The sequence below is a fragment of the Nicotiana tabacum genome, chromosome 4, assembly GCF_000715075.1.
Source record: "Nicotiana tabacum cultivar K326 chromosome 4, ASM71507v2, whole genome shotgun sequence".
Lineage (NCBI taxonomy): Eukaryota > Viridiplantae > Streptophyta > Magnoliopsida > Solanales > Solanaceae > Nicotiana > Nicotiana tabacum.
Genome location: NC_134083.1, coordinates 55676793 through 55701462, shown reverse-complemented (window position 1 = coordinate 55701462; position 24670 = coordinate 55676793). Strand labels below are relative to the sequence as shown.

At 39.5% G+C, this 24670-nt stretch overlaps 3 protein-coding genes across 5 annotated transcripts; all 3 read left to right on the top strand.

Moving 5' to 3' along the window:
- Positions 1-395: 395 nt before the first annotated feature.
- LOC107802651 (uncharacterized) lies at positions 396-1063 on the top strand. Its single transcript, XM_016626183.2, has 2 exons — positions 396-813; positions 855-1063. The coding sequence occupies exons 1-2, from the start codon at positions 396-398 to the stop codon at positions 1061-1063; spliced, it is 627 nt and encodes a 208-aa protein (XP_016481669.2).
- A 246-nt stretch (positions 1064-1309) lies between these two features.
- Positions 1310-1687, top strand: LOC142179933 (uncharacterized). Its single transcript, XM_075250833.1, has one exon. It carries the CDS (start codon positions 1310-1312, stop codon positions 1685-1687), a length of 378 nt encoding a protein of 125 aa, XP_075106934.1.
- Positions 1688-6862: 5175 nt separating this feature from the next.
- Positions 6863-11737, top strand: LOC107802659 (autophagy-related protein 13a-like). 3 transcript variants are annotated; one of them, XM_016626193.2, is made up of 4 exons: positions 6863-6991; positions 7588-9075; positions 9220-9398; positions 11115-11737. In XM_016626193.2, the coding sequence occupies exons 2-4, from the start codon at positions 7741-7743 to the stop codon at positions 11425-11427; spliced, it is 1827 nt and encodes a 608-aa protein (XP_016481679.1). In that variant the 5' UTR covers positions 6863-6991; positions 7588-7740; the 3' UTR covers positions 11428-11737.
- Positions 11738-24670: the final 12933 nt, after the last annotated feature.

Here is a 24670-nt window from a genome sequence, read left to right as displayed (position 1 = left end):
TCGGGAGTTGGTACCTCCTGTTCTTTATTTAATATCTCTGTCTTCCCTTGTTAGTATCTAATTAGTTTACGTTAGTTTAAGCCTAATTCTTGATTGAATATAATTATTTAGTGCATCTCTTGGATATTTTTATTGCTAGTAACTGTTTAGGGATTTAAAGACTGTAATTTTATTTCTTAGTAAATGTTCTGTTAGCCTTCTTTTAGATATCTATTGTTATCACTAGTTTAATTCTTGCTTGTCTGTTTGTCTTATCTGTACGCATTTCTAGTGGTTAGAGTAGTAAGTGTTAGACCTGCCTCCTTTATTTTAATCCTTTGTCTGTTTTAGCGACAATTCTCGCGTAATTTTCAGTATATTATAGTGGTTGGGGTGAGTGATGGTGGAATAAGTTCATGTCCTCAGATGGGGTGGGGAGGGGGGACAAAGGGGGCAAGGGAGTCTCTAGGCTAAGAGTGGGGTCCTGGAACATAGAAAATTTGACAGGGAAGTCTATAGAGTTAGCGAAGATCCTCCAGAAGAGGAAGATCAACATAGCTTGTGTCCAGGAGACTAGATGTGTGGGTTTGAAGGCTCGAGATGCTGATGGGTTTAAATTGTGGGTCTCAGGACGCGAGAGGGATAAGAATGGGGTAGGTATCTTAGTTGACAGGGATCTTACGGAGCTAGTGATAGAAGTTAGGAGGGTGAACGACATGCTGATGGCTATTAAGCTGGTTGTGGGAGGGTCTACTTTAAATATGATTAGTGCTACGCGCATTAAGTGGGTTTGGACGAGGAAATTAAGAGGCGCTTCTGGGAAGAATTTGACAGGTTGGTACATGGCATTCCTCTCACCGAGAAGTTATTCATAGGAGGGGATTTCAATGGTCACATTAGGGCGACATCTGGGGGGTATGACGGCGTACATAGCGGCTTTGGCTTTGGAGTTAGGAACGGAGGAGGTACTTCGTTATTGGACTATGCTAAAGCCTTTGATTTGGTGATTGCCAACTCGTGTTTTACAAAAAAGGGAGAAGCACTTGGTTACATTCCGGAGTTTGTTGTCCAAGACTCAAATTGATTATCTACTCCTCCAGAAGTGCAATAGGAGTCTGTGCATGGATTGCAAGGTTATACCAAGCGAGAATATCATGACTCAGTATAGATTATTGGTGATGGACTAAGAGATCGTGAGGAAGAGGATGAAGAGGGTCGTGTATGGTCAACCCAGTATCAGGAGGGGTGCTTTGACTAGTGATAAAGCACATGAGTTAGGGGGAAGTTGTTGGCTGTGGGAGCATGGAAGAGCAATAGGGACGCGGGCTGTATGTGGACCACGACAGCGAAGTGTATTAGAGTAGTTGCGAGAGAAGTGTTAGGGGTCTCGAAGGGTTTCTTTGGCGGCCACAAAGGTGACTGGTGGTGGAGTGAGGAGGTACAAGATAAAGTGGAAGCCAAGCAAGCGGCGTACTTGACGCTTATAGAGAGCATGGATGAGGAGGCGAAGAGGATGAACATGGAGGGGTATAGGAGGGCTAAGAAGGAGGCGAAGTTAGCGGTTATTGCGGCTAAGACTGCGGCATTTGGGCATTTGTATGAAGAACTTAGGGTCCTGGAACATAGGAACTTTGACAGGGAAATCTATAGAGTTATCAAAGATCCTCTAGAAGAGGAAGATCAACATAGCTTGTGTCCAGGAGACTAGATGGGTGGGTTCGAAGGCTCGAGATGCTGATGGGTTTAAATTATAGGTCTCAGGACACATATGAAACTATACAGGCTGGCCAAGGTAAGCGAGAGGAAGGCCCATGATCTGGATCAAGTTAAGTGTATCAAAGATGAGGAAGGTAGAGTTTTGATAGAAGGGGCTCATATTAGACGAAGATGGCAAACATATTTCCATAAACTCCTGAACGAAGAGGGTGATAGGGACATTGTGTTGGGCGACTGGGAGCACTCCGAGATGTGCCGGGATTTTGGGTATAAGAGTAAAGTAGGTCGAGGGGGCTATGCGTAAGATGCACAAGGGTAAAGCTACCAGGCCATATGAAATACCTGTGGAATTTTGGAAGAATGCGGGTAAGGCAAGTTTGGAGTGGCTCACTAGGCTGTTCAATGTCATTTTTAGGACGAAAAAGATGTCTAATGAATGGAGGTGGAGTACGATGTTTCCTCTATATAAAAATAAGGGCGATATCCAAAGTTGCAATAATTATAGGGGGATTAAACTGTTAAGCCATACTATGAAAGTTTGGGAGAGGGTGGTTGAAGTGAGGGTGAGGACCAGTGTGTCCATTTGTGAGAACCAGTTCGGTTTCATGCCGTGGCGTTCTACTATGGAAGCCATTCACATTATGAGAAGATCGGTGGAGCGGTATAGGGAGATGAAGAAGGAATTGCACATGGTGTTCATTAACCTAGAGAAAGCTTATGACAAAGTCCCGAGAGAGGTGCTCTGGTGATGCTTGGAGGCTAAAGGGGTCCCATTAGCCTACATTAGGGTGATTAAGAACATTTATGATGAAGCTAAGACTCGGGTTAGGGCAGCGGAAGAAGACTCGGAACACTTTTCGGTTATTATGGGGTTGCATCAGGGATAAGCTCTTAGTCTATTCTTATTTTCCTTGGTGATGGACGCATTGACAAGACATATTCAAGGTGAGGTGCCATGGTGTATGTTATTTGCTAATGACATAGTTTTAATTGACGAGACGCGGGGTGGTATTAACGAGAGACTGGAGGTTTGGAGGTAGATCCTAAAGTCTAAGGGTTTCAAGTTGAGCAGGACCAAGACAAAATACTAGGAGTGTAAGTTCAGCAATGGTACCCATGAAGGGGATATAGAGGTGAGGCTTGATACGCAAGTCATCCCTAAGAGAGGTAGTTTTAAGTATCTTGGATCTATAATACAAGGTAACAAGGAGATTGATGAAGATGTCACGCATCGTATCGGAGAAGGATGAATGAAGTAGAGGCTCGCTTTCGGTGTCTTGTATGATAAGAATATGCCACTGAGACTTAAAGGTAAGTTCTACAAGGTTGTAGTTAGACCGATAATGTTGTATGGAGCAGAGTGTTGGCCGGTCAAGAACTCTCATAACCAGAAGCTAAAAGTAGATGAGATGAGGATGTTGAGGTGGATGAGTGGGCATACCCGGTTGGATAAGATTAGGAATGAAGTTATTCGGGAAAATGTTGGAGAGGCCCATGTGGAGGATAAGATGTAGGAGGCGAGGTTGAGATGGTTCGAGTATGTTAAGAGGAGAAGTATAGAAGCCTCAATTAAAAGGTGCAAGCGGTTAGCCTCAGTGGGTAGCAGAGGGGTAGAGGTAGGCCTAAGAAGTCCTGGGGAGAGGTTATTAGGCGGGACATGGCGCAACTAGAGCTGACTGAGGACATAGCCCTAGACAGGAGGGTGTGGAGGTCAAAGATTAAGGTAGAAGGTTCGTAGGTAGTCGAGCATTTTTCTTTGTCTTACTCAGTTCGCTAGCATTAGTGTTAGTATGATATCTTTTATCCATAGATGGCTATTACTACATAGAGTTTGACTGTATTCTTAGATTCAATCTTATTTCATCTTGTTGTTATTCCTACTTGTTGCAATTACCTTTTCTTTTTCAGTCGTAGCCGATGGTCTATATGAAACAACCTCTCTGTCCTTCCAGAGGTAGGGGTAAGGCTGCGTATATCTTATCCTCCCCGAACCCCACTTGTGGGAAACTACTGAGTTTGTTGTTGTTGTTGTTGTTGTTGTTGACTAAAAAAATCTAAACCAAATTTATAGGCACATTAGTAAGAAAATATCTTTAAGTAAGTTTACAAAAGATATGCCTATATTTGAAAATAATATAGTTTGTAGTTCTCCATGAACTTTAGAACCTAGTCCAATGAGGACCTCCTTTTGTAATGACACTTAATATTATGTAATATTTCCTGTTTTCCAAAAAGAAGAAAATAATACTTTAATAGTTTGTAGTAATAACAAATACTACAATATACTTTAAGTTTTTTACGTGTTGTAATATATACTTGTATTAAATCAAAAGCTCAATTAGAATACTGGATAAATGAAGGGTATATAAGATACTCTAATTTATATATTGAAATTAATAGCAAAAATTTGTAATGTAATTAATAAGAAATTTAAGTTAGTTTTAAGGAAATCTTCCAACATATTTCTATATAAATTTTCCTTATTTGAACAAGGCAAGAAGTCCTAATATTTAATATTTTAAAATTAATTAATATAATTATAATACCTTATATATTACACTTTAGGATATTAATACAATTTTATCCAGTGTAAAATTTATTTTTAAAGAGTAACAATTAAAATTTTGTAATTTTTTTTAATGAAACTTCAACACTAAATATATTTGATCAATTTTTATATCTTTTAAACATATATTTTACCTTGAACAAAATTATTATTTTATTATTTTTTAATATTTTAGGACTTTAAAATCAACTAAAATTTTTGCTTATTAAATCTTTCTTTATTTGTAAGAAACACTAATATTTACTCTTTCTCGCCTAACTTATTGGCGGTGTTTAATTGAGCACAAAGTTTAAGAAAGAAAAAAGATTTTTAATAAGACGTTTATGCAACTATAAGTTATCTTCTTAAGAGTAAATTAGAAAAATTAAAATTAAATTATTTTTAAATAAGGAAGTATGACATTCATTATGGTGGGACATATTAGAAAGGGAAGTATGACACGTAAATTGAGATAGAGAGAGTAGAATTTTAAAATCTAAGTATTTTTCTTAATTATATAAAATCATTCATTAAATGAATTATGTGACATAACTATAATTCCTTCCGAAAATATAGTAAGCCAAAGTAAATAGATGTTTTATCGAAAAATCATTACAAATATATGGGCTCAACTTGCTCTTAATTATCTTCAGATACAACTAAAGAGTGCAGTAATTTATTGTAAAAATAGTACGGGCTAGCCAGTTTTTGGACTGATAATTAAAAAATAGCCAGCATTTGCAAAGTCATTGAAAAATAGCCACTATTTGCTGCAACACGAAAAGTTCCAACATAATATACTGGAGATTGATACACCCGTGTATGAACTTTCAGCATATTATACTGGAACTCAAGCACGTGAAGAGTTTCAGCATAATATATTGGAGATTGGAGCACATGTGTATGAACTTCCTGTATATTATGTTGGACCAGTATATTATGCTAGAACTCCAATATATTATGATGGAAATTCACATGTAAAAAATTCGAACTCTAGTATATTATGTTGGAATATTTTCCGGATTTTGAACAGTGTTTTCATTCAGATTTATCTTTACATGAAAAGTGACTAAATTTTGATTACTTTTGAAACTGTGACTATTTTTCAATTACCACTTGTAAATCAGACTATTTTAAAGATAATTAATAAATATGAGTTTCTAGTTTCATGACAAAGAAAATATTTGTACTAGAGAGACACACAAGATTTTTATCCATTTAACTGAATATGATCAACATTCTTCACTTTCACAAACTTACACATTTTTTTTCATTTTTATTTTATAATTCAAGTATATATTTTTAACATTTATGTATTATTTTAGAAAATCTTAGTGCTCATTAATATTGGGATACGCGCACAACGCGTGTACCCTAAGACTAGTGTACAAAAAATGGGGAAACCTTTATAGGTTGTATCTGAAGATATGAAAAAGCTTATCAAATATTATCATTTATCACAAGTAAAAATTATTTACATTCCCAAATTTGCTTTTAAAATCAAACTCATCCTCCAACTGTGAGCAATAGTCATTCTCATCCTCATATTAAAGTTGACTTTTTAAAATACATGTTTTACCCTCTATAACTTTTGTCTTCTTTTTTTATATTTTTTGTTTTAACCTATGTTACAGACTTACCTATAGTTAAAAAAAATATTATTTTTGAAACAAAAAAGAGTGAAAGATAATAATTAAGCATGTAAGTTAACGATATTCAATAATGAGAAAATGAGAAAAATAAACAGAATTACAATAAATAATTTTTCCATATCAATAATTTTATTAATAGTATCAAAACTCAATCTATTTACAAAATTGAGAATAAAAGAAAGTCACAACTTTATAAATTATGCAATACATGTAATAAAAAAGGGTAAAAATAGAGATAGATTTTATAAAAAAAGTTCTAAAAGTTATTTATTTATACTTTACATGAATTTTATTTTATAATTTAGAAAAAATTCTATTAATATAATTACAACTCAAGATTCTATATACACAATGGAGAACAAGAGAAAAAATAAAACTTAAATTCTCCCTCTCTCTCACACACATATATACATTATATACTTAATATATGTATATTAAATAATAATCATAAAAAATAGCGATGAATTTTGTAATAAATTTATAATATGATTATTCTATTTATATTATCAATAAACTTAAATGAAGATATAATATCATTTAAATTATCGATAAAGCGCATACAAAAATATCAAGAATAAAATAGACATTACATAGGATAGGAGGATGAGAATGACTATTGTTCAAAGTTAGAGGATTAGTTTGATTTTCAAAGCAACCTCTAATGCTCAATTTTTAACCTTTTAAATTGAAGCCATCCGGTCAAAACAATTTAAATCCTACATGTTCATAATTTTAATTTAGCAAATTATAATAAAGTATTTACATTTTTCTACAATTTTTACTTGTATATAGCAAGAACACTTTCTTGCAGCTGATCAGTGATTAATTGTATACAAATAGTTTACACAATCACCATATAAAATTAAAATTTCAAAAACTTGATCAGAAAATAACTTTCTATGATAATGCAAAAAAGAAAGAGAAAAAACTAAACTTGAATATAGTACTGATATGTACAGTCACTTTTTCTCTCTCTAAAGCCGTCCAGTCTCGGCGCTCTACGCAATCTCTCTCTCTCTCTCTCTCCTCCGCTTGCTTCAAAGTCTGAGTTTTCCTCTCTTCGTTGCTAATCCCTATATTTTGAATTTTGATCTTTCAAGTAAGTTTAATCTTTGGGTTTATTATCTCCAACTTCATTTGTTCTTCTATCTACGCAATTCTCATTTGTCAATTTCCTACCCAATTCAGTTCAATCGCTTATTTATTCCTATTAGCAGTCCTTTGAATTTTAGTCTTACTATTTATCAATCATTTTCTTTCTTTTTTTACTTATGTTAATGCCTGTGTTAAGATCTGCACCTAAACTGTTATTCTGCTGTTAGTCTATATTATCTATTTAATACTCGTTCAGGTCCTTGATTTTTCATTTTCTTTTATTCTTTTCTGTTGTGTGAAACCGCACAAGTAGTTGTCTTCTTGGATATGGATTTTTTCTGTTAAAGTCTTTGTCTTATTGTTACGCTCCTGCATATTATGTCCTATGGTAATGAAGCTGTAGAATAACTTATGATGTACATTTCCTTTTACGGTGATGTCCGAGGCTGCTTGTGCTCATCTCAACTATTCCACCAGCACAGATACTGGATAATTCTGTACAAAGAAATCACCTAGTGTTTTAGGCATAGGTATTTGCATAACTTGCCGTATTTCCATCTTTATTGGGTATGTTGTTTGAAAATTGTACATGTATGCCAGGTTTATATGCACCCATATAGTGCCGCAAGCGGAAGAGCTTATCTTTAGCAGATGATTGCTCTCGTTTATGCATTCTAAAGAGTTTTCATGTGCCGTCTGAAGTTGCCTATGGTTGAGAGAAGATATAGCTGATATTTGTTTGGGGTGCATAAAATGGATTTTCAGAATAATCCACAGGGTGAATATGGAAGGTTTGAACAGATACTTGCTCAATTTCTTCTTAAAACCTTGCATATTGTTTTGGACTGTAGAGTTCCTTCGATCCGACCTTATGGTCGTAGTGGAGAGGTGAAAAAGAGTGACAAGTGGTTCAATTTGGTGTTGGGAGATCGCCCTGCTGTTCTTGAAAGTTTAAATTTTTGGCACAGAAATTTGATGGAACCAATGATAATAGACATAATACTTGTTCAAGAGAAACCTAGTTCTTTGTCAGAGCATAGTTCAGGTACAGCATTCGCAGGGGCGTATACAGAAACCATCATAGAGAGGTGGGTTGTACAATATGAGTATCTGAGGACAATGGTTCCTCAAGTTGGTGAATCTTCTTACAAGAAAACATACAAGAAATCAATTATACTGCTCCGCTCCCTATATTCAATGATGAGGCTCCTTCCTGCATTCAAGGCCTTCAGGAAACTTTCATCAACTCAGAGTTGTGACTTTGATATCATTTACAAGGTCTCTTCATTTAGTGCTCCATTCTCCAGGGCAGAGGAGGAGTTGATGAAGCATTATACTTTTACTCCAGTTGATGCCCAGCAGGGCCGTTTTTCTATATCTGTGTCATATCGTGAAAATCTGTCAGACTTTAACCTGGAGATTGCAGCATCCTTTCCGCCTGAGATCATCGCAGATTATGTAGGCAGTCCTCTTACTGACCCAATGAGATCATTTCCTTCTTCTTCATCTGATAAGGATGTCCGCCCTACATCATTTCCGTCGAGAGGGGCACAGTCATCTTCTTCATCACCTTTCCAGCGGCCGCACAGTTGGACAAGTGGTTTCCTCATGTCACCTTCTTTACCTCGGACCCAGCCATATGTAGGATCTCCACCTTTGTACCGCACACCACATGAGCTTTCATCTTCGCCTGGTGATGTATATGGGCAGAGGGTTTCACCGAACAACAGATTGCCTATACACCACAAAGCGACGAGCTTTGATGAGTACCAGCTTTCACCTCCATTTTCATCATCTCCATCCCCATCTCCACCCACATATATGTCAGGAGCAAATCCTGGGCAGACTCGAATGCGTTCAGGAACTGGCCCTGTCAGTATCCCTCATCCAATGATGGGTACAAGTTCCAGATACCTATCTCCTAATTTGTCTGATCCTAACAGGCATTCTCTCCCTCCAATGTCTCCCAGAAGCACAAAGCAGGATTCATCATCCAATGATTCCCCTTCTGGAATCAGGTCATTCCGGAAAATGGATCCACTAAGGACTCTAGAGTCTATTATCAGCACTATGAGTCCTGGACAAAAGGTGAGGAATTTCTAGTCTGGGGAAATAGCTGTTTTTCCTGATTTTAGGTGTGTTTTTGCACTTGGTTGTTCATACTTCTGTTCCAAACATTGTACTTACTACTTCAGCATCCTGCCAACTTTTGTTTGTAATCTTCCTTTTCAGATTTCTAGAGATGCTAGAGATGATTCAGGGCGGTTCTCGGGCTTGCTATCTTCAAGTGGTTCGCCACGTATATTTTCTAGAAGTTCTAGCAGACTGTCTTTTCAAGATGACTTGGATGTCTTTGATTTTTCCTGTCCTTTTATTGTTGATGATGTCGATACTTCCGATTCGCAAGTCAGGTAACTTTGCTGCTCTTCTTTTGTATTTTTGGAGTATTCTTCTTGGTAACTGAAAATCTTTACATTCATATTGCACAAAGTTCCTCTTGCAGCCTTGTGGAAAGTGCATCTGTGTTTTAATGATTACCTCTCCCGGAGCCAATGCATTGGCTTTGTAGCTATTGTTAACAGGTTGGACATTGTTTAGATATTGGCTGCTGGTAAGACATAAAGTTGAGCATTTGATGTAACTGAATTGGGAAAAATAAGATTTATATGTTGAAGGGTCCACCTAGCTGTCATAGCTCAAGGGAGACATGTGTAGCAAAGTTTCTTGAAGAGAACCATGAGGTCTCAGGTTCAAATCCCGACAGAGGCAAAACACTCTAGGTGATTTCTTCCCGTTTGCCTAGGCCTTGGTAAAGTTGAGCATTTCTTCCAGGTACCTGTGTTGGTGGGAGGTAGCAGGTACCTGGCGAAACAGTCGAGATACGCGCAATGTGGCTTGGACACCACCATCATAACAAAAAATAAAATAATTATTGGAGTTACTTTTTGCCTTTAATTTTTTAAATGCAGGTAGATTTAGGGAAAATGTCCAAGAATCTTCTCCTCTTTACTGTATAAAGGATTTATGAATAAGCTGATGGAAAATCCAAGGTCAGAAGCTCTTCATTTGTGAGCAAGTTAAAGGAGATTCAGGTCCATCAAAATTTTGCTCAGCATCGTTGTAATAATTGTCCTCCCCAAGATGAGAAAGTGGTGCTTAGTCATCTCAAAAGAAGAAGAGATCTTGAGAATGCGCAGTTTGATTGTACCGATGAGCTCTTGGGAGTTTAATAATGCACGCATGTTCTAAAATGGGGATGGGTGCTTAATTATAGGCCGTTTAAGCATAGGCATGGAACTTCCCTAATTGATCCTAATTTATATACACAATATTCCCTGATCTTCCTAATTGACAAAATGTTCTATCTAATTAGTTTATCCTAACAGCCCCGCCAACAAGCAAGTTGGAGCAGGCATATTGTGTGAACCTAGATATTTGCTGGTTTATCCTAATAGTTGCCTTGAATATTATACCTTTTCTCTGATGAATGGCTTCCACAACTTGTGGTATTTTGATATACTGGACTTTGAGATTACACGAGTCTTTCCAATCGGTTTAACCGTCTTTATTCCAAGTTCTTAATTTTCTTTTGCGCAACTTGCTTTGCTCTTCATCATCTTTTCAATTGTTCTCTGTTTTCAATTGTTTTTTTTCTTGTTTATATGTGTTTGGTCAGAGGTTCAGATTTGGGAGTGGGTTGTCCACCAGGGAACCAAGAACCACACATTTAATACTTCATATGACGAGAAGAATACACATTTTATGCTTGTAGGAGTTAAATACAATTTAAAACTCGTAGGATTTAGAGAGTGGAAGGCCGCATATGCAAAACCAGCTCTGAGTACACATATGAAGTTTTCTGCATTAGAATTGGTTGGTGTGTGTTGGATGGAATGGAATTGACAATTCACCTTCTGGATTGGCAGGGCTTGAGATCCATTTTGAATGTGATTGGTTTTAAACACTTATTATGCGCGTTATATCTCTGGGTCCTGATATTGAATAAAAATGAACTTTTCAGTAATTGCCGACAGACAGCAGCCACTGTGTTTGTCATAGTTTTTGTGTCTTCAATGCTATCGTGCCATTAGATTTTCAACTCAACTGTTATTTAATCTGTTGTGCAGTGAGAACCTTGATGGGAGAAAAGGTTCAGAAGTCTCTTCTCAAGCATCTGCAACAACCAGAAAATCCCAAGATGCCGCTGTAGGTGCCCTTGTTCACATGCTGAGAACTGCTCCTCCTTTGCGCCAAGATTCTAGCTGCTATACCTCACATAGCGTAAAGACTGAAGTGGAGGGAGAACTTGGTACTGCATCTGGATTTTTCATCAATAGAAAGGCATCAGATGCTCTTGAGGAGCTCAAAACTTACAAAGATTTGAAAGATCTACTACTGTCCAAGAGTGCAACCCGTTCAGTCAGTGAGGGTGGAACTTAACCTGACGTATTCCACGCACAAAAGTTAGCTCACAGTGGACGAAGATAGTTGATATTTGCCCCTTGTGTTCATGAACAAACTTTTCTATGGGAAACTCCATTGTCTCAGTAGTTTGGATGGCTAACAGATTCTGTACATGAGGTGGTGATGAAATAGCAAACAATAGTTGAAACAGTTGACTGATTTTGACACACATTTTAAGAACATTGATGGATGTGAAACATCAAAAAAAAAAAAAAAAAAAAGAACATTGTTGGATGTAAAAAAACAAAAAGAGAAAAAAGAGAAAAAAAATTTGGTTCTTCTAAAAGCAGTTGTTTAACAGGTTCTCCTTTATTTGTCAATTATAAGTCCACGTGTTTAAAAACATTATATTTTTCTGTGTATTATAGCTTTTTTTCAAGTCAACATACCGACTATGACTCGGTATTGACACTTAGTGGACGTTTGGACATAAGAATTGTGAAATTCCGGAAAAAAGTAAAAAAAAAATTTTAAGTAAAAATGATATTTGAAAATTAAAGTTGTGTTTGAACGTAATATAATTTGGAGCTGTTTTTGAATTTTTATGAGTGATTTGGAGCGAAAATTTTGAAGGAGTTTTTCAAAATTTCAAAATTCTCAAGTGAAATTTAAAATTTTCATGGCCAAACACTCATTACGAAAAAAGTGAAAATTTTCCCAGGACAAATGGGCCCCAGTAAATCAGTTCAATAAATGGACTAATTCTCAAGAGCAATGTTCCTCAAGTTGAGTTAATAGCAGCAGAAAATGGACCGGGTAGACGAGTACTAATCAGTTATGGAAATATGTAATTACTTTTACAATTTATTTGGATGGTTGTTATGTATCGTTTCATAATGTATCGTATAATATTGTATTATATTGTATTGTATCGTTTTGATGTATACAATGTTTGGATATATTATATCGTTTGTTGTCGTTTCATGATGTCATGCATCAAGAGTATGAAGAATAAACTTGCAATATTATAAAAAAAACGTTATATAAACAGGTTGGGTAAATGAAAAAATATAATTATTTAATAATGAAAAAGGGCAAGATGAGAGGAAAAATAAGGAAACGACGCGACTACACTAAATTGGTCGTTCCATAAAGTGATACTTTTCGTCGTTACATACCGACGGATTTAAACGATACAATACAATAAAATTTAAGTAACAATCAAAACAAACATTATATTTAAAGTAACAATACGATACAATACAACATGTAACAACCATCCAAACAAGTCGTTAGTTCATTAGAATACAACCGTAAATTTTGGTTATGTTTTCATGAACTAAAAAATAGTAGTAGGAGTTTAAGATGCTCTTTACAATTGTATGAGTTGAAATCTGCCTCATTACTTGGGATTAAGCAGTATCGAGAAAGGAGTCGGCCGAAGTCGACCAGGAGATGACAAAGTCTGTGGTCGAGATGCGGAAGATGGTCGATGTCAAGCATCGTAAACAGAACTGTAACAGCTAGTTTATTAGGGTTGGATATTAAAGAGAATATTTTATTGGATATTCTCTGTACCTGTACTATTAGAGTTTATTGGGGGTATGTCCCATATAAATAGAAAAAAAGATAATGAATAGAGGCATGTGATATTCATTGTGATAAGAGTAGACTTTACAAAATATTTTCTCCCTCTTGAAAAGATACATAGAACACCCTTTTATCAAGATTCTTGTTTACATTATCCTGCACTTTTCCATCAGATCCGATAAAAATTTGAATGTTCTAAGATCTGTGTATTACTCATCATTGTCATGAGGAATAATCACCTAGATCATTATTTATTGGGTGAATCACTCCTCCTATTTACTCAAATGCCATTTATTACTATTTATTATCAGCCTTTCTTCCATTATTGCTTATTTTTTATGACTATTTAATGCTTGTTATTGTCAGCCCCCTTGCTGGATCTGTTCCACCTCACACACGCTTTCAAAACTCGCATCTAGAGATATTATCATTAACTAGGTTTAACCCATTATTACATAAATATAATAGTTTTAGCCAAAAATTATACTTTTTGGTCAAACAATTTGACGCCGTATGTGGGGATTATCTAGTTAAATTTTTAGTTTCTTCTAGATCTACAACTGACATTGGTTACTAACGTAAAAAAAAAAAAAAAAAAAGAGCAAGATCATTTTCTCTATGCATACATAGATCTAATATGGCACGTAACAGAGAAGAAAGAATGAGAATAATGAGTGACCTCCCAACCAGCCAGCTCTGAAGCAGTGGACGAGGGCGCAATGCCCAATGCCTCTCCCAGGCGAGGTGGATCACCCCCTCCCCATGGCAGCATCACAAAGTCTCTTGGCAAGGAAGCCTCCACATCCTTGGCGGAGGAGGCGCCACTAGCAGTAAAAAAGCTCCTAGAGGCCTGGCTATCTGACACGCTAACCGGCGTCCTCCATAAGCCCGCTCGGGACGCGACTATAGATAACGCAAGGACTTGCGTTATACCACCAGCAGACGAGCAGCATGGTCAACTCCCACCTCCTCCAATGGCAGGAATTACTCACAATGTCGTTAATAATGCAGGTGACGACACTCTCACAGCCATTTTGAAAAGAATGGAGGAAATGGGAAATGAGAACAAAACGCTTCGAGATCAAATGAGAAAACACAAAGAGAGGGTCGATAAGATACTGGGCGCCCCTAAGCTCTTGCCAAAGAGAGATGCCGGATGGTTCATCGAGCAGCCGTACAGTGATGATGTCGCCCCACATGCCATACCAAAGACCTTTAAGATGCTGCCTTATCTGAAAATATATGATGGCACGACCGACCCCGAAGACCATATGACTTACTACGTCACCGCTATGAAAGGCAATGACCTCGCCAAGGAACAAGTATCCTCGATTTTGTTAAAAAAGATCGGTGAGTCCCTCACGGGAGGAGCATTAACTTGGTACTCACAACTGCCTGCATGCTCTATTGAAACCTTCGAAGAAATGGCTGATAAGTTTGTAACGGCCCATGTTGGAGCCAAAAAGGTAGAGGAGAGAGTAAACGACATATTTGCTATTAAACAGTCTCCGGGAGAAGGATTGAGGGATTTCCTCGCCCGGTTCAACCGAGTGAGAATGACCTTGCCAAATGTATCGGAAGGGATGGCGGTCTCAACTTTTCAAAACGGACTGAGCAGAAACGGTTTGAGGGCGACAAGAAAGCTACTGAGTCGACTTATGAAGTACCCCCCAACTACTTGGGATGAGATACACAATGCATATTGTGCCGAAGTCCGAGCAGACGAGGATGACCTCGATGGGCCCACCCATCGACTGACCTCGGTGCAAGAAGAATCCATGAAAGATAGATGAAATGATATCATAAGAGACCTTGCAGCCTCGTGACCCAACCGGGAACGACATCTACCATATGTCAGAACCGCCACTACGTCCTCATCTCCCCACGAAGAAGGCCCACCCCGATCAAAAATAGGGACTCACCGGAATAAGAGAGGTATGCTCTATTTATTATCCGCTCATAATTTTTATGTGTCACCTACAGAAATAATCTACGCCTTGGAGAAGCTCGAACAGAAGGTGAAGTGGCCACAAAAGATGAGGTCAAACCCGAATACCAGAAAATTCGATGCCCTCTGCGAGTTCCATCAAGAGCGAGGACACAAAATTGAAGATTGCATCGCCCTAAGACAGGAGGTCATAAACATGCTACGATAGGGACACCTCAAAGAGTTGCTGAGAGACCGGGGAAGGACCAACTTTGCCAGAGGACGTGAACAACATCAAGGACTGCCGAAACCACCCTTGCCGACCCGTACCATCCACATGATCATTAGGGGAGGCGACGATGCTTCCATCAAGAGTGTGAAGTTCACCACAACCCAGAAACTCAAACGGTCGATCACCCATGAACGGTATGATGAACTCGAAGAAAGTATCATCTTCAATAAGTCAGATGCCAACGGTTTAGTTCTCCCTCACTATGATGCTCTTGTTATCACTTTACGAATTTTAGATACCGATGTGAGGCATATTATAGTGGACGATAGGAGCGGTGCATGCATTATCCACCCTCGAGTGCTTGCACATATGAAACTCAAGGATAAGATAGTGCAGCGCTGTATCACACTAACGGGTTTTAACAATGCAGTTGAGGGAACATCCGGTGAGATCACACTCCTCGTCCTGGCCGGTGGCGTCACACTGGAAACCACGTTCCATATCATGGACCAAGACACAACGTACAACACCATAATAGGGCGACCATAGATACACACCATGAGAGCCATCCTGTCACGCCCCAAAACCGAGGAGCGCAACCGGCGCTCAACCGAGTGAACCCGACCGAGCAAGCCTATTAGATTCCTTCTACCCAAACTCATTCATGAATAAAGAGAATATATGTTTTCCTTAATTAAACAATAAAGTGGTCATGTCTGCAATTACCAATTTCTTACTAATAGTTTTATCATTTTTAATGTCTCAAATGGGCAAGTAATACAACTACAATATAACATAGTTTGTCTTTCCCCAACACCAATACACAACCCACACTATGTCTACGAAGCCTTTATAGATAAATATGAGTACAATGATAATGCCCGCAATAAGGCCCCAGCTATACCCCAAACAGAATACACAAAGAACAAAAGATACATGACCCCGGGATGAAGTGGGGCTCACCAAGTCAGCTGGAAAGTAGGTGTACTGCTATGAGTGATCAATATCTCCTGCTGTGGAATCGCCTGCATCCATTTAAAGATGCAGCGCCCCCGGCAAAAGGGACGTTAGTACCGTCGAATAGTACTAGTATAAAAACTAAACACTAATTTAAAAATTCAAAAATACAAGATGAATATGATGAACCAATGCGGTAATAGTATAATATAGATAACCGTCTCAACCATAGTAAGCTTATTAAATGCTATCAACAACATTTATAGGATTTAAGATGAGATCCTCTATAACCATCTTCACACAAAGCGGCCCCGCCGCCTCACCTCAATGTATGCAGGTGGAGGTGTACGTACAATACCACAACTCAAATCAAGCGGCCCTGCCGCCTCACCTCAATGTATGCGGGTGGATGTATAACCACAGTACCAAGAACCTACACAAAGCGGCTATGCCGCCTCACCCCAATGTATGCGGGTGGTGGTACCACAACAATACCAAAACTATACACAAAGCGGTTGTACCGCCTCGCCCTAATATAAACGGGTGGAGGTGCAGTCCCACAATACCATAATTCCTACACAAAGCGGTCATGCCGCCTCAACCCAATATATATTCGGGTGGAGGTGTATCACAATCATAATCACAATCTCTATACCATAATCCCCACACAAATCGGTCATGCCGCCTCATCCCAATGTATGTGGGTGGAGGTGTATCACAATCACAATCTCTACACAACTTGACATAATAACTTTCACATAAATCACGATTAGAAATTTTAACATGTGGATACATAATCCATAGTTTGGGACACATCCTCAATTTATAATGCAATATGATAAGAGCATTTGAAACACGGATTGAACATATATCTTCATCGCAGAACTTATCGGAATACTCGATTTATAATCAACATCTCGGAACTTACAAGGATAATGGGAATTCCAATTCTCAAAGAAGAGTTTAGCCAACATACCTCAATTGAGCTTCCTTAAACTCTAAAGCATTACGGAATTCTTAGCAACTTCGATCTATTTTAGAAATATAACAAATTGAACCATAATTAGGAAGATGATTATGGTTCTAACTCATTTGAGCATTTTATCAAACACTAGGTGTGCATTAAGGTTCAAGGTCCTTTTATGGAGGATTCCATCATCCCACAACCCAACCTTTACCATTTTTAGCTCAACAATCTTTCTCCACCCTTTGATAACACATGCATGTAAAATAACCAACCCTCTTGCCCATAAATTATCTTGCTTATTATCCATTTCCACATAAAATTCAAAATTGAGGGTTAAGGTGTAGAATTTTACCTCTAGAATGAAGACCTAGTGAGTTTCCCCTCTCAATCTTCCAAAACTTGGGCAAGAATTGAAGAACAATTATTGGAGAACACCTTCTCACTCTAGGGCACCCTCTCTCACTCTAAAATATCAGATTATCTCTAAAAAATGGCCCAAAATATGTATTTAACGAAGTAGGGTCGGGTTTTTAAAACCCAAAAAATGAAGCTCCGGAACAGGTTTTGCGGTCGCATATGCGACCGCATAATGGTTATGCGGACCGCATAATTGGTTACAAAATAGCCAAAAGAACTGCCTGTGTATGCGGTCACTATGCGGTCCGCATAAGTGTTATGCGGTCGCATAATGCACCGCATAACAGTTATGCGGTCGCATAGTCGACCGCATAGCTGCTTCCAGAATAGCCCTCTCCTGCTCACTTCTGCGGCCATTATGTGGCCCGTAGAGTGATTATGCGATCGCATAATGGACCGCATAAATGCACTTTTCCGGCAAAAAATTTCCTTTACTTTCTTGTGCATTGTTCAACCCAAAGGATCGACCGTAGAGGACCTCGACCCCGTTCAATTAGACAGCAACGACTACAACAAGAAAGCTTATATCGGTTGCAAACTTCAGGAACCAGGTAAGTTTCGTCAATTCTTAACTGCTAACGTAGACTTGTTTGCTTTCAGCCATGCAGATATTCCAGGTATCCCAAAGGAGATCGCCACACACAAATTGAACGTCGATCCATCCCCCCCCCCCATGAGGCAGGTTAGGCGTAAGTTCAATTCCATAATTAATGACGCAGTACGCAAAAAAGTGGAAAAGTTATTAGAAAATGGCTCCGTCAGGGAGTCGAGATACCCCCAATGGGTCGCAAACGTGGTCATGGTGAAAAAGAAGAACGGCAAATGGCGGATGTGCGTAGATTTCACTAACCTAAACAAAGCATGCCCCAAGGATTCATTTCCACTACCCCATATCGACCAAGTCATCGACATAACGGCCGGGCATGAACTGCTAAGCTTCTTGGATGCCTACTCGGGCTATAATCAGATCCTCATGGAGGAAGAGGATCAGGAAAAAACCACCTTCATCACTCATCAAGGGACGTACTGCTACAGGGTCATGCCCTTCAGACTAAATAATACGGGGGCGACTTATCAAAGGTTGATGACGAGGATGTTCAAAGACCAACTCAGAAAAACGATGGAAGTCTGTATAGATGACATGCTATTCAAATCCAAAAGGAAAGAAGATCACATCGACTACTTGAGAGAAGCCTTTGGCATACTCAAGCAATACGGAATGAAACTGAACCCCGAAAAATGTGCATTCGGCGTGGCCTCAGGAAAGTGCTTAGGTTTTCTAGTGTCACAGCGGGGTATCGAGGTCAATCCCGACCAAATCAAGGCCATAAAAGGGATACCAGAGCACCTGACCACCAAAAATAGGTTCAGAGATTGACTGGCCGTATCGCTTCCCTTTCAAGATTCATTTCGCGATCATCTGATAGGTGCCATAAATTCTTCGGCGTACTCAAAAAGGATAACGGCCTCCAATGGACCCCTGAGTGCGCCCAAGCCCTGAAGGAGTTAAAGGTGTACTTGTCATTGCCACCATTGCTTTCAAAACTAAAACCAGGGCAATACCTCCTCGTCTATCTCGTCGAGTCCGAAGTAGCTGTGAGCGCGATCCTCGTCCGAGAAAATAAAGGTACGCAGTCTTCCATATATTACGTTAGCAAAACACTAGTCGACGCCAAGTCGAGATACCCTCACCTCGAAAAACTAGCTCTGGCCTTAGTCGTAGCTTCACGAAAGCTTAGACCATATTTCCAATGCCACCCCGTCTCGGTTGTCACGACTTTCCCCCTAAAAATCATTTTGCATAAACCCGAGCTATCGGGCAGGTTGGCCAAATAGGCCATCGAATTAAGCGAGCACGATATCATATATCGGCAACGAACAATGATAAAGTCACAAGTCCTTGCAGACTTTGTCGCCGACTTCAGCGCAAAAATAATGCCCGAAGTCAAAAAAGAAGTCGTCCACGCTTCTCGCCAAACGTAAGACCTCTGGGTCCTGTATACTGACGACACATCTAATGCGTCAGGGTCTGGGCTAGGACTCGTACTTGAAGTCCCAACAAGTGAAGTGATACGTCATTCCATAAGGTGCCTGGACATGACTAACAACGAGGTCGAGTATGAGGTCGTAATTGCAGGATTAAGACTAGCACTAAAATACGGAGCGAAGCGGCTAAGACTGCGCTGCGATTCTCAACTCGTGGTCAACCAAGTCATAGGGACTTTCCAAATCAAGGAACAAAGGTTACAGAAGTACCAGCCTGAAATCTACAAGCTACTACCTGAGTTCGACGAGTGCCAACTCAACCAGATCCCCCGAGCATAGAATACTGAGGCGGACAACCTCGCCAAATTAGCCGCAGCCACCAAAAACATTACAACCAGAGACAGAAGCGTAGTCCATCTTTTCAACTCATCAATAGTCCTAATCGAGGTAAGAACCATAAACTTGACTTGGGACTGGCGCAACCGTATTGTTACATAGTTGCACGACGGAATACTCCCAGTTGATAAAAAAGAAGCCAAGAAATTACGGATGCAAGCGGCAAGGTACAACATCATTCACAACGACCTGTACAAGAGGACGGGCGGTGGCCCTCTGGCGAAATGCCTGGGCCCAAATCAGACATGACGCATCCTTGAGGAAGTACACGAAGGCCACTGTGGAGCTCATTTAGGCAATCGGGCTTTGGTTAGATGCCTCATACAGGCAGGATATTACTGACCCACCATGAAAAAGGAGGTTGCGGATTTCATGAAACAATGCGAGCAATGCCAGAAGTATGCCCCAATGATTCACCAAGCAGGCAAACACCTACACTCAGTGACTTCCCCTTGGCCATTCATCAAATGGGGAATGGACATCGTGGGCCCTCTGCCGGCAGGACGAGGTAACGTACGATTTCTTTTAGTTTTAATTGACTATTTCTCCAAATGGGTAGAAGCAGGAGCATTCGCCCAAATACATGAACATGAGGTGATCACCTTCATACGGAAAAACATCATATGCCGATTCGGCCTCCCCAAAGAGATCAACTGCGACAACAGACCCCAATTTATAGGAAAGAAAGTCGCTGAGTTTTTTGAGAAATGACATATCAAAATAATACTCTCAATGCCATATCATCCTGTGGGAAACGGATAAGCGGAATCCTCCAACAAATCAATACTGGACATCATGAAGAAGAAACTTGAAGACGCCAAAGGCTTGTGGCCGAAAATATTACCAGAAGTACTCTAGGCCTATCGAACAACGCCGAAGATGAGCACATGAGAGACGCCTTACTCATTGGTCTATGGGACTGATGCAGTAATACCGGTCGAAGTCAGGGAGCCCAGCCTAAGATACTCCCACGAAAGCGGACCCAACAACGATGAAAGCAGAAGGTAGGAGCTCGACAAAGTCGATAAACGAAGAGATATGGCCTATATAAGGATGATTGCGTAAAATCAACAAGGAGATTGCTATTATAACAAAAAGGCAAATATCAGGCCAACACAAGCGAGCAAAGACCCATGGAAAGGTAAACTAGGAACCAATTAGGATGGCCCGTACAAAATCATAGCAACAGCAAGCAAGGGGTCATTCCAACTGGAAACAATGGAAGGAAAGCTACTACCAAACAACTGAAACATTGCACACCTCAAGTACTTTAACTTTTAATCCGTGAAGCGTCCCAAAAGTCGTACTCTTTTTCCCTCACTTGAGTTTTGTCCCAATTGGGTTTTCTCGAGGAGGTTTTTAACGAGGCGACGGAGGAGATGCTTCAGGTTGAAGTACGCATAGACGGAGGCACAGGACGGCTAGTTCATTGCTCGACCTCTCGAGACTTCTCCAAGTCGACCACTGAAGGGACTGGATAGGCTAGGACTGGGACTGATATTGAAATGCCAGCCAACGTCTAAAAAAATTATGTAAATTTCTCCAAGTGTATGAACAAAGCACAAAGCATGAAGTTCATTTCTATTTCTCCAACTGTACAACCAAGGCAATGTCGCCTTATATATTACAATGCCGACAAATGTCGTGCCTAAAGGCACACCTAAATGGCCCTCGACCATAACTAAGTATATGTTATATTCGACCTCGTTCGAATTCACACCTAAACGACCATCGACCATAAGTGAGTATAGGTTATATTAGGCCTCGTTCGAATTTACACCTAAACTGCCCTCATCCATAACTACGACCTCGTTCGAATTCACACCTAAACGGCCCTCGACCAAAACTGAGTATAGGTTATATTCGACCTCGTTCGAATTCACACCTAAACGGCCCTCGGCCATAATTAAGTATAGGTTATATTCGACCTCGTTCGAATATACACCTAAACGGTCCTTGACCACGACCAAGTATAGGTTATATTCGACTTCGTTCGAATTAACACCTGATCGGCCTTCGACCATAAACAAACATACGATACATTCGACCTCGTTTGAACTAACAACTACCGGCCCTCGACCATGATCAAACTTAGGTTTTGTTTCGACCACGATCTAACTAACACCTGTCAACCTGCGACTATAATTAAACTAAGAATATGGTCAACCATAGTCGAGCTAAATGATTACAAAGAATAAAACCAAGGCAACCAAGTAACAAGATCAAAAGCATACAATTTTGACTCGAAGAAAAAAAATGAGGTACAAATAACAAAACTGGTGTTTCATACTCAGAATATTTTTTACAAAGGCTTGAAAAGACACCCACAAAAATGCACGAGTCTGCGGCAAAACAAAAATAAGAAAAAGAAAAGCTGCTAATCGCCACCAAGCCCAGCAACACCATCGACCTGATCACCTAAGCCATCCCCATATTCACCATCACCATCGCCCTCAGGATACTCGTCCTCATACCAGGCGTCCTCTTCAATCCGATTCACTCCCGCATACCCCTTATCATCACCGGCCTCCGTTGTAGCAGGATCATAACAACAAGCGACCCGAGCTCCACGTGCCTTAATACGAGCATCCTCGAAGACGGCTTCTGAAATGGTTCTCGCCCTCATCATATCTATAAATATATCCAGCTGGGACTCAAACGTGAATCCACCCCTCTTATAAATCCCGAGAAACATCAAGGAAATTATGAGTGCGGGAATAGGATGGTCGGGCTAGTAATTGTGCCTTCTCGGCCTCAAGAGCGGCGACTCGATCACACAGGCCAGAAGACTCTTTCTCTAATTCTCCAATCCGTTCATCAAACCGCTCTTCTTTGAGTTTGGCCGTCTCTAAGGCGCTCTCTTGCTCAGAATGAAGAACACAGATTGCTATCTCCAAAGCCTTCATCTTCCTCATAGCCCCAGCCGAGCTAACTCCACTTTCTCGAGATCTGCTACCTTCTCGGCGACCTCGCCACTTAAATCATCCTTTTTGAATTCACACTTCTCGAGCTTGGCACGCAGCGAGACCACATGGTCTTAGACCTCGCCACACTGGGCTTCGACCCCCCTTACTAACCTCCAACTCATCTTCTTTATCCCTTAGCGCCCCCTCAAGAATGCTGTATTTTTCGATGACCCTCACCAGATCGTCATCCTTTTCCTTTAGCTCATCTCAAAGAGCTCAAAAATAGCCACCCTCACCAAACCGCCTACAAATCTCACGGTACATGCCACAGTACTCGCGGTATTTTGGCTCCATCTTCAGAAAAATAACCTTTTGCCTCTCCTCTCTTTGGGCGCTTTCAATTTCCAAAATCGCAGTCTGAAAGAGAGAAAAAGAAAACAGAGAGTAAGAACAGAGCATAAACTTTGAAATAGATAAACAAAAATGAAAGAAGTCGAAAAACTTACCCTGAGAGCGAGGCCGACTATGCTCCTAGATAAGGTAGAGTCATCCAGCTTTTCAAGGGTTTTACCCTCCACATCCGAACAGAGGGGACCAAGGGAAGGAACCACGGTCTCCATATTAACCAACAAATATTGATCTATGAGGATCGCAATGGTCTGTGTGGACCCCTCCAATCTTAATTCGAGTCGGATAAATCCCTCCCCCATCATTCTCACCTCATCGGCGTCAACATCAGAGCCCGTCTCGTAACTATCCTCGACAACACTCTTGTAGCAACCCCCTTTGGGAGGGTGCTACTTACGAAATAAATCTAATTTACTACTTACAACATTAAGAAGATATTAATCCAAAAAGACATTCAGAATAATTTAGTTGCGGAAATAGGCCCATGCGATAAAGGTTCAAAGTGCAATATTTTTGTTTATGAAAATACACTTCATAATTTTTTTAAAAAAATAAAATACAATGTCAAAATATCAACATAAACATAAGGTGATATAACCCTTCTTGAATAATCAACACGTTAAGCAACTTCCTAACAAAATTATACTTTTCGTTCAACATCACTGCCTATTCATATTGTACATAAACTTCAAACTAGCGAGTAAAAAAAACTAGTCTTCTCCTTTGTATGTTTTTACAAGACAAAGTGTAAATTCAGCATATTACAAGACTTGAGTTATTAACACACCCTAAAACAGCAAAATAAGTTACCAAATTCAAGTTACGAGATTTTGGTCTTAAGATCCAATAAGCCTCCAAAATAACATACATGAGTGTAACATATAGATCATGTACAACTCCCAAAACTATAGAAAATCTAGGTGCATATGCAAATGTGATCCCGTACATTACCTACGATAAAAAAAATACTTCATAAGGCCGTCTTCAAATCGCATCCCGTACATTACCTACGATAGAAAATAACTATCGCTAAGCATAAAGCTTAGTGGCGTATAAACTTTGGGCTTGGAGCCATTAAATTCTTCAATTCCGCTTTTCAGTCATAAGTAGCTCAAATTAAATATAATTTAAAATAAGTGAACAAATATATCAAAATTATCGAATATCGAACCTTGAAGTGTTTCCAAATATCAATAACAATATTCAAGATTCAAGAGTCGAGAGTCGAGAAAGCGTATACTATCAATCCAAGAAAGTTTGCCAAATATCCACTTTTCGCCCAATATGTACGTCATGCCGTCACACTAAACATAATAAGATATCAAGGTGGACCAAAGCCCCAAATCAAGTAGAGTCAAAGCCCAATAGTCAAGAGAATCAAGAACCATATTAAAAATGGCTTCCTAGTTCGTACTTAACACGGACAAGTTTCATAATTTAAGACAAACTACAAATCCAAAGTCAAGATGGCAAACGATCCAAATCAAGATGCA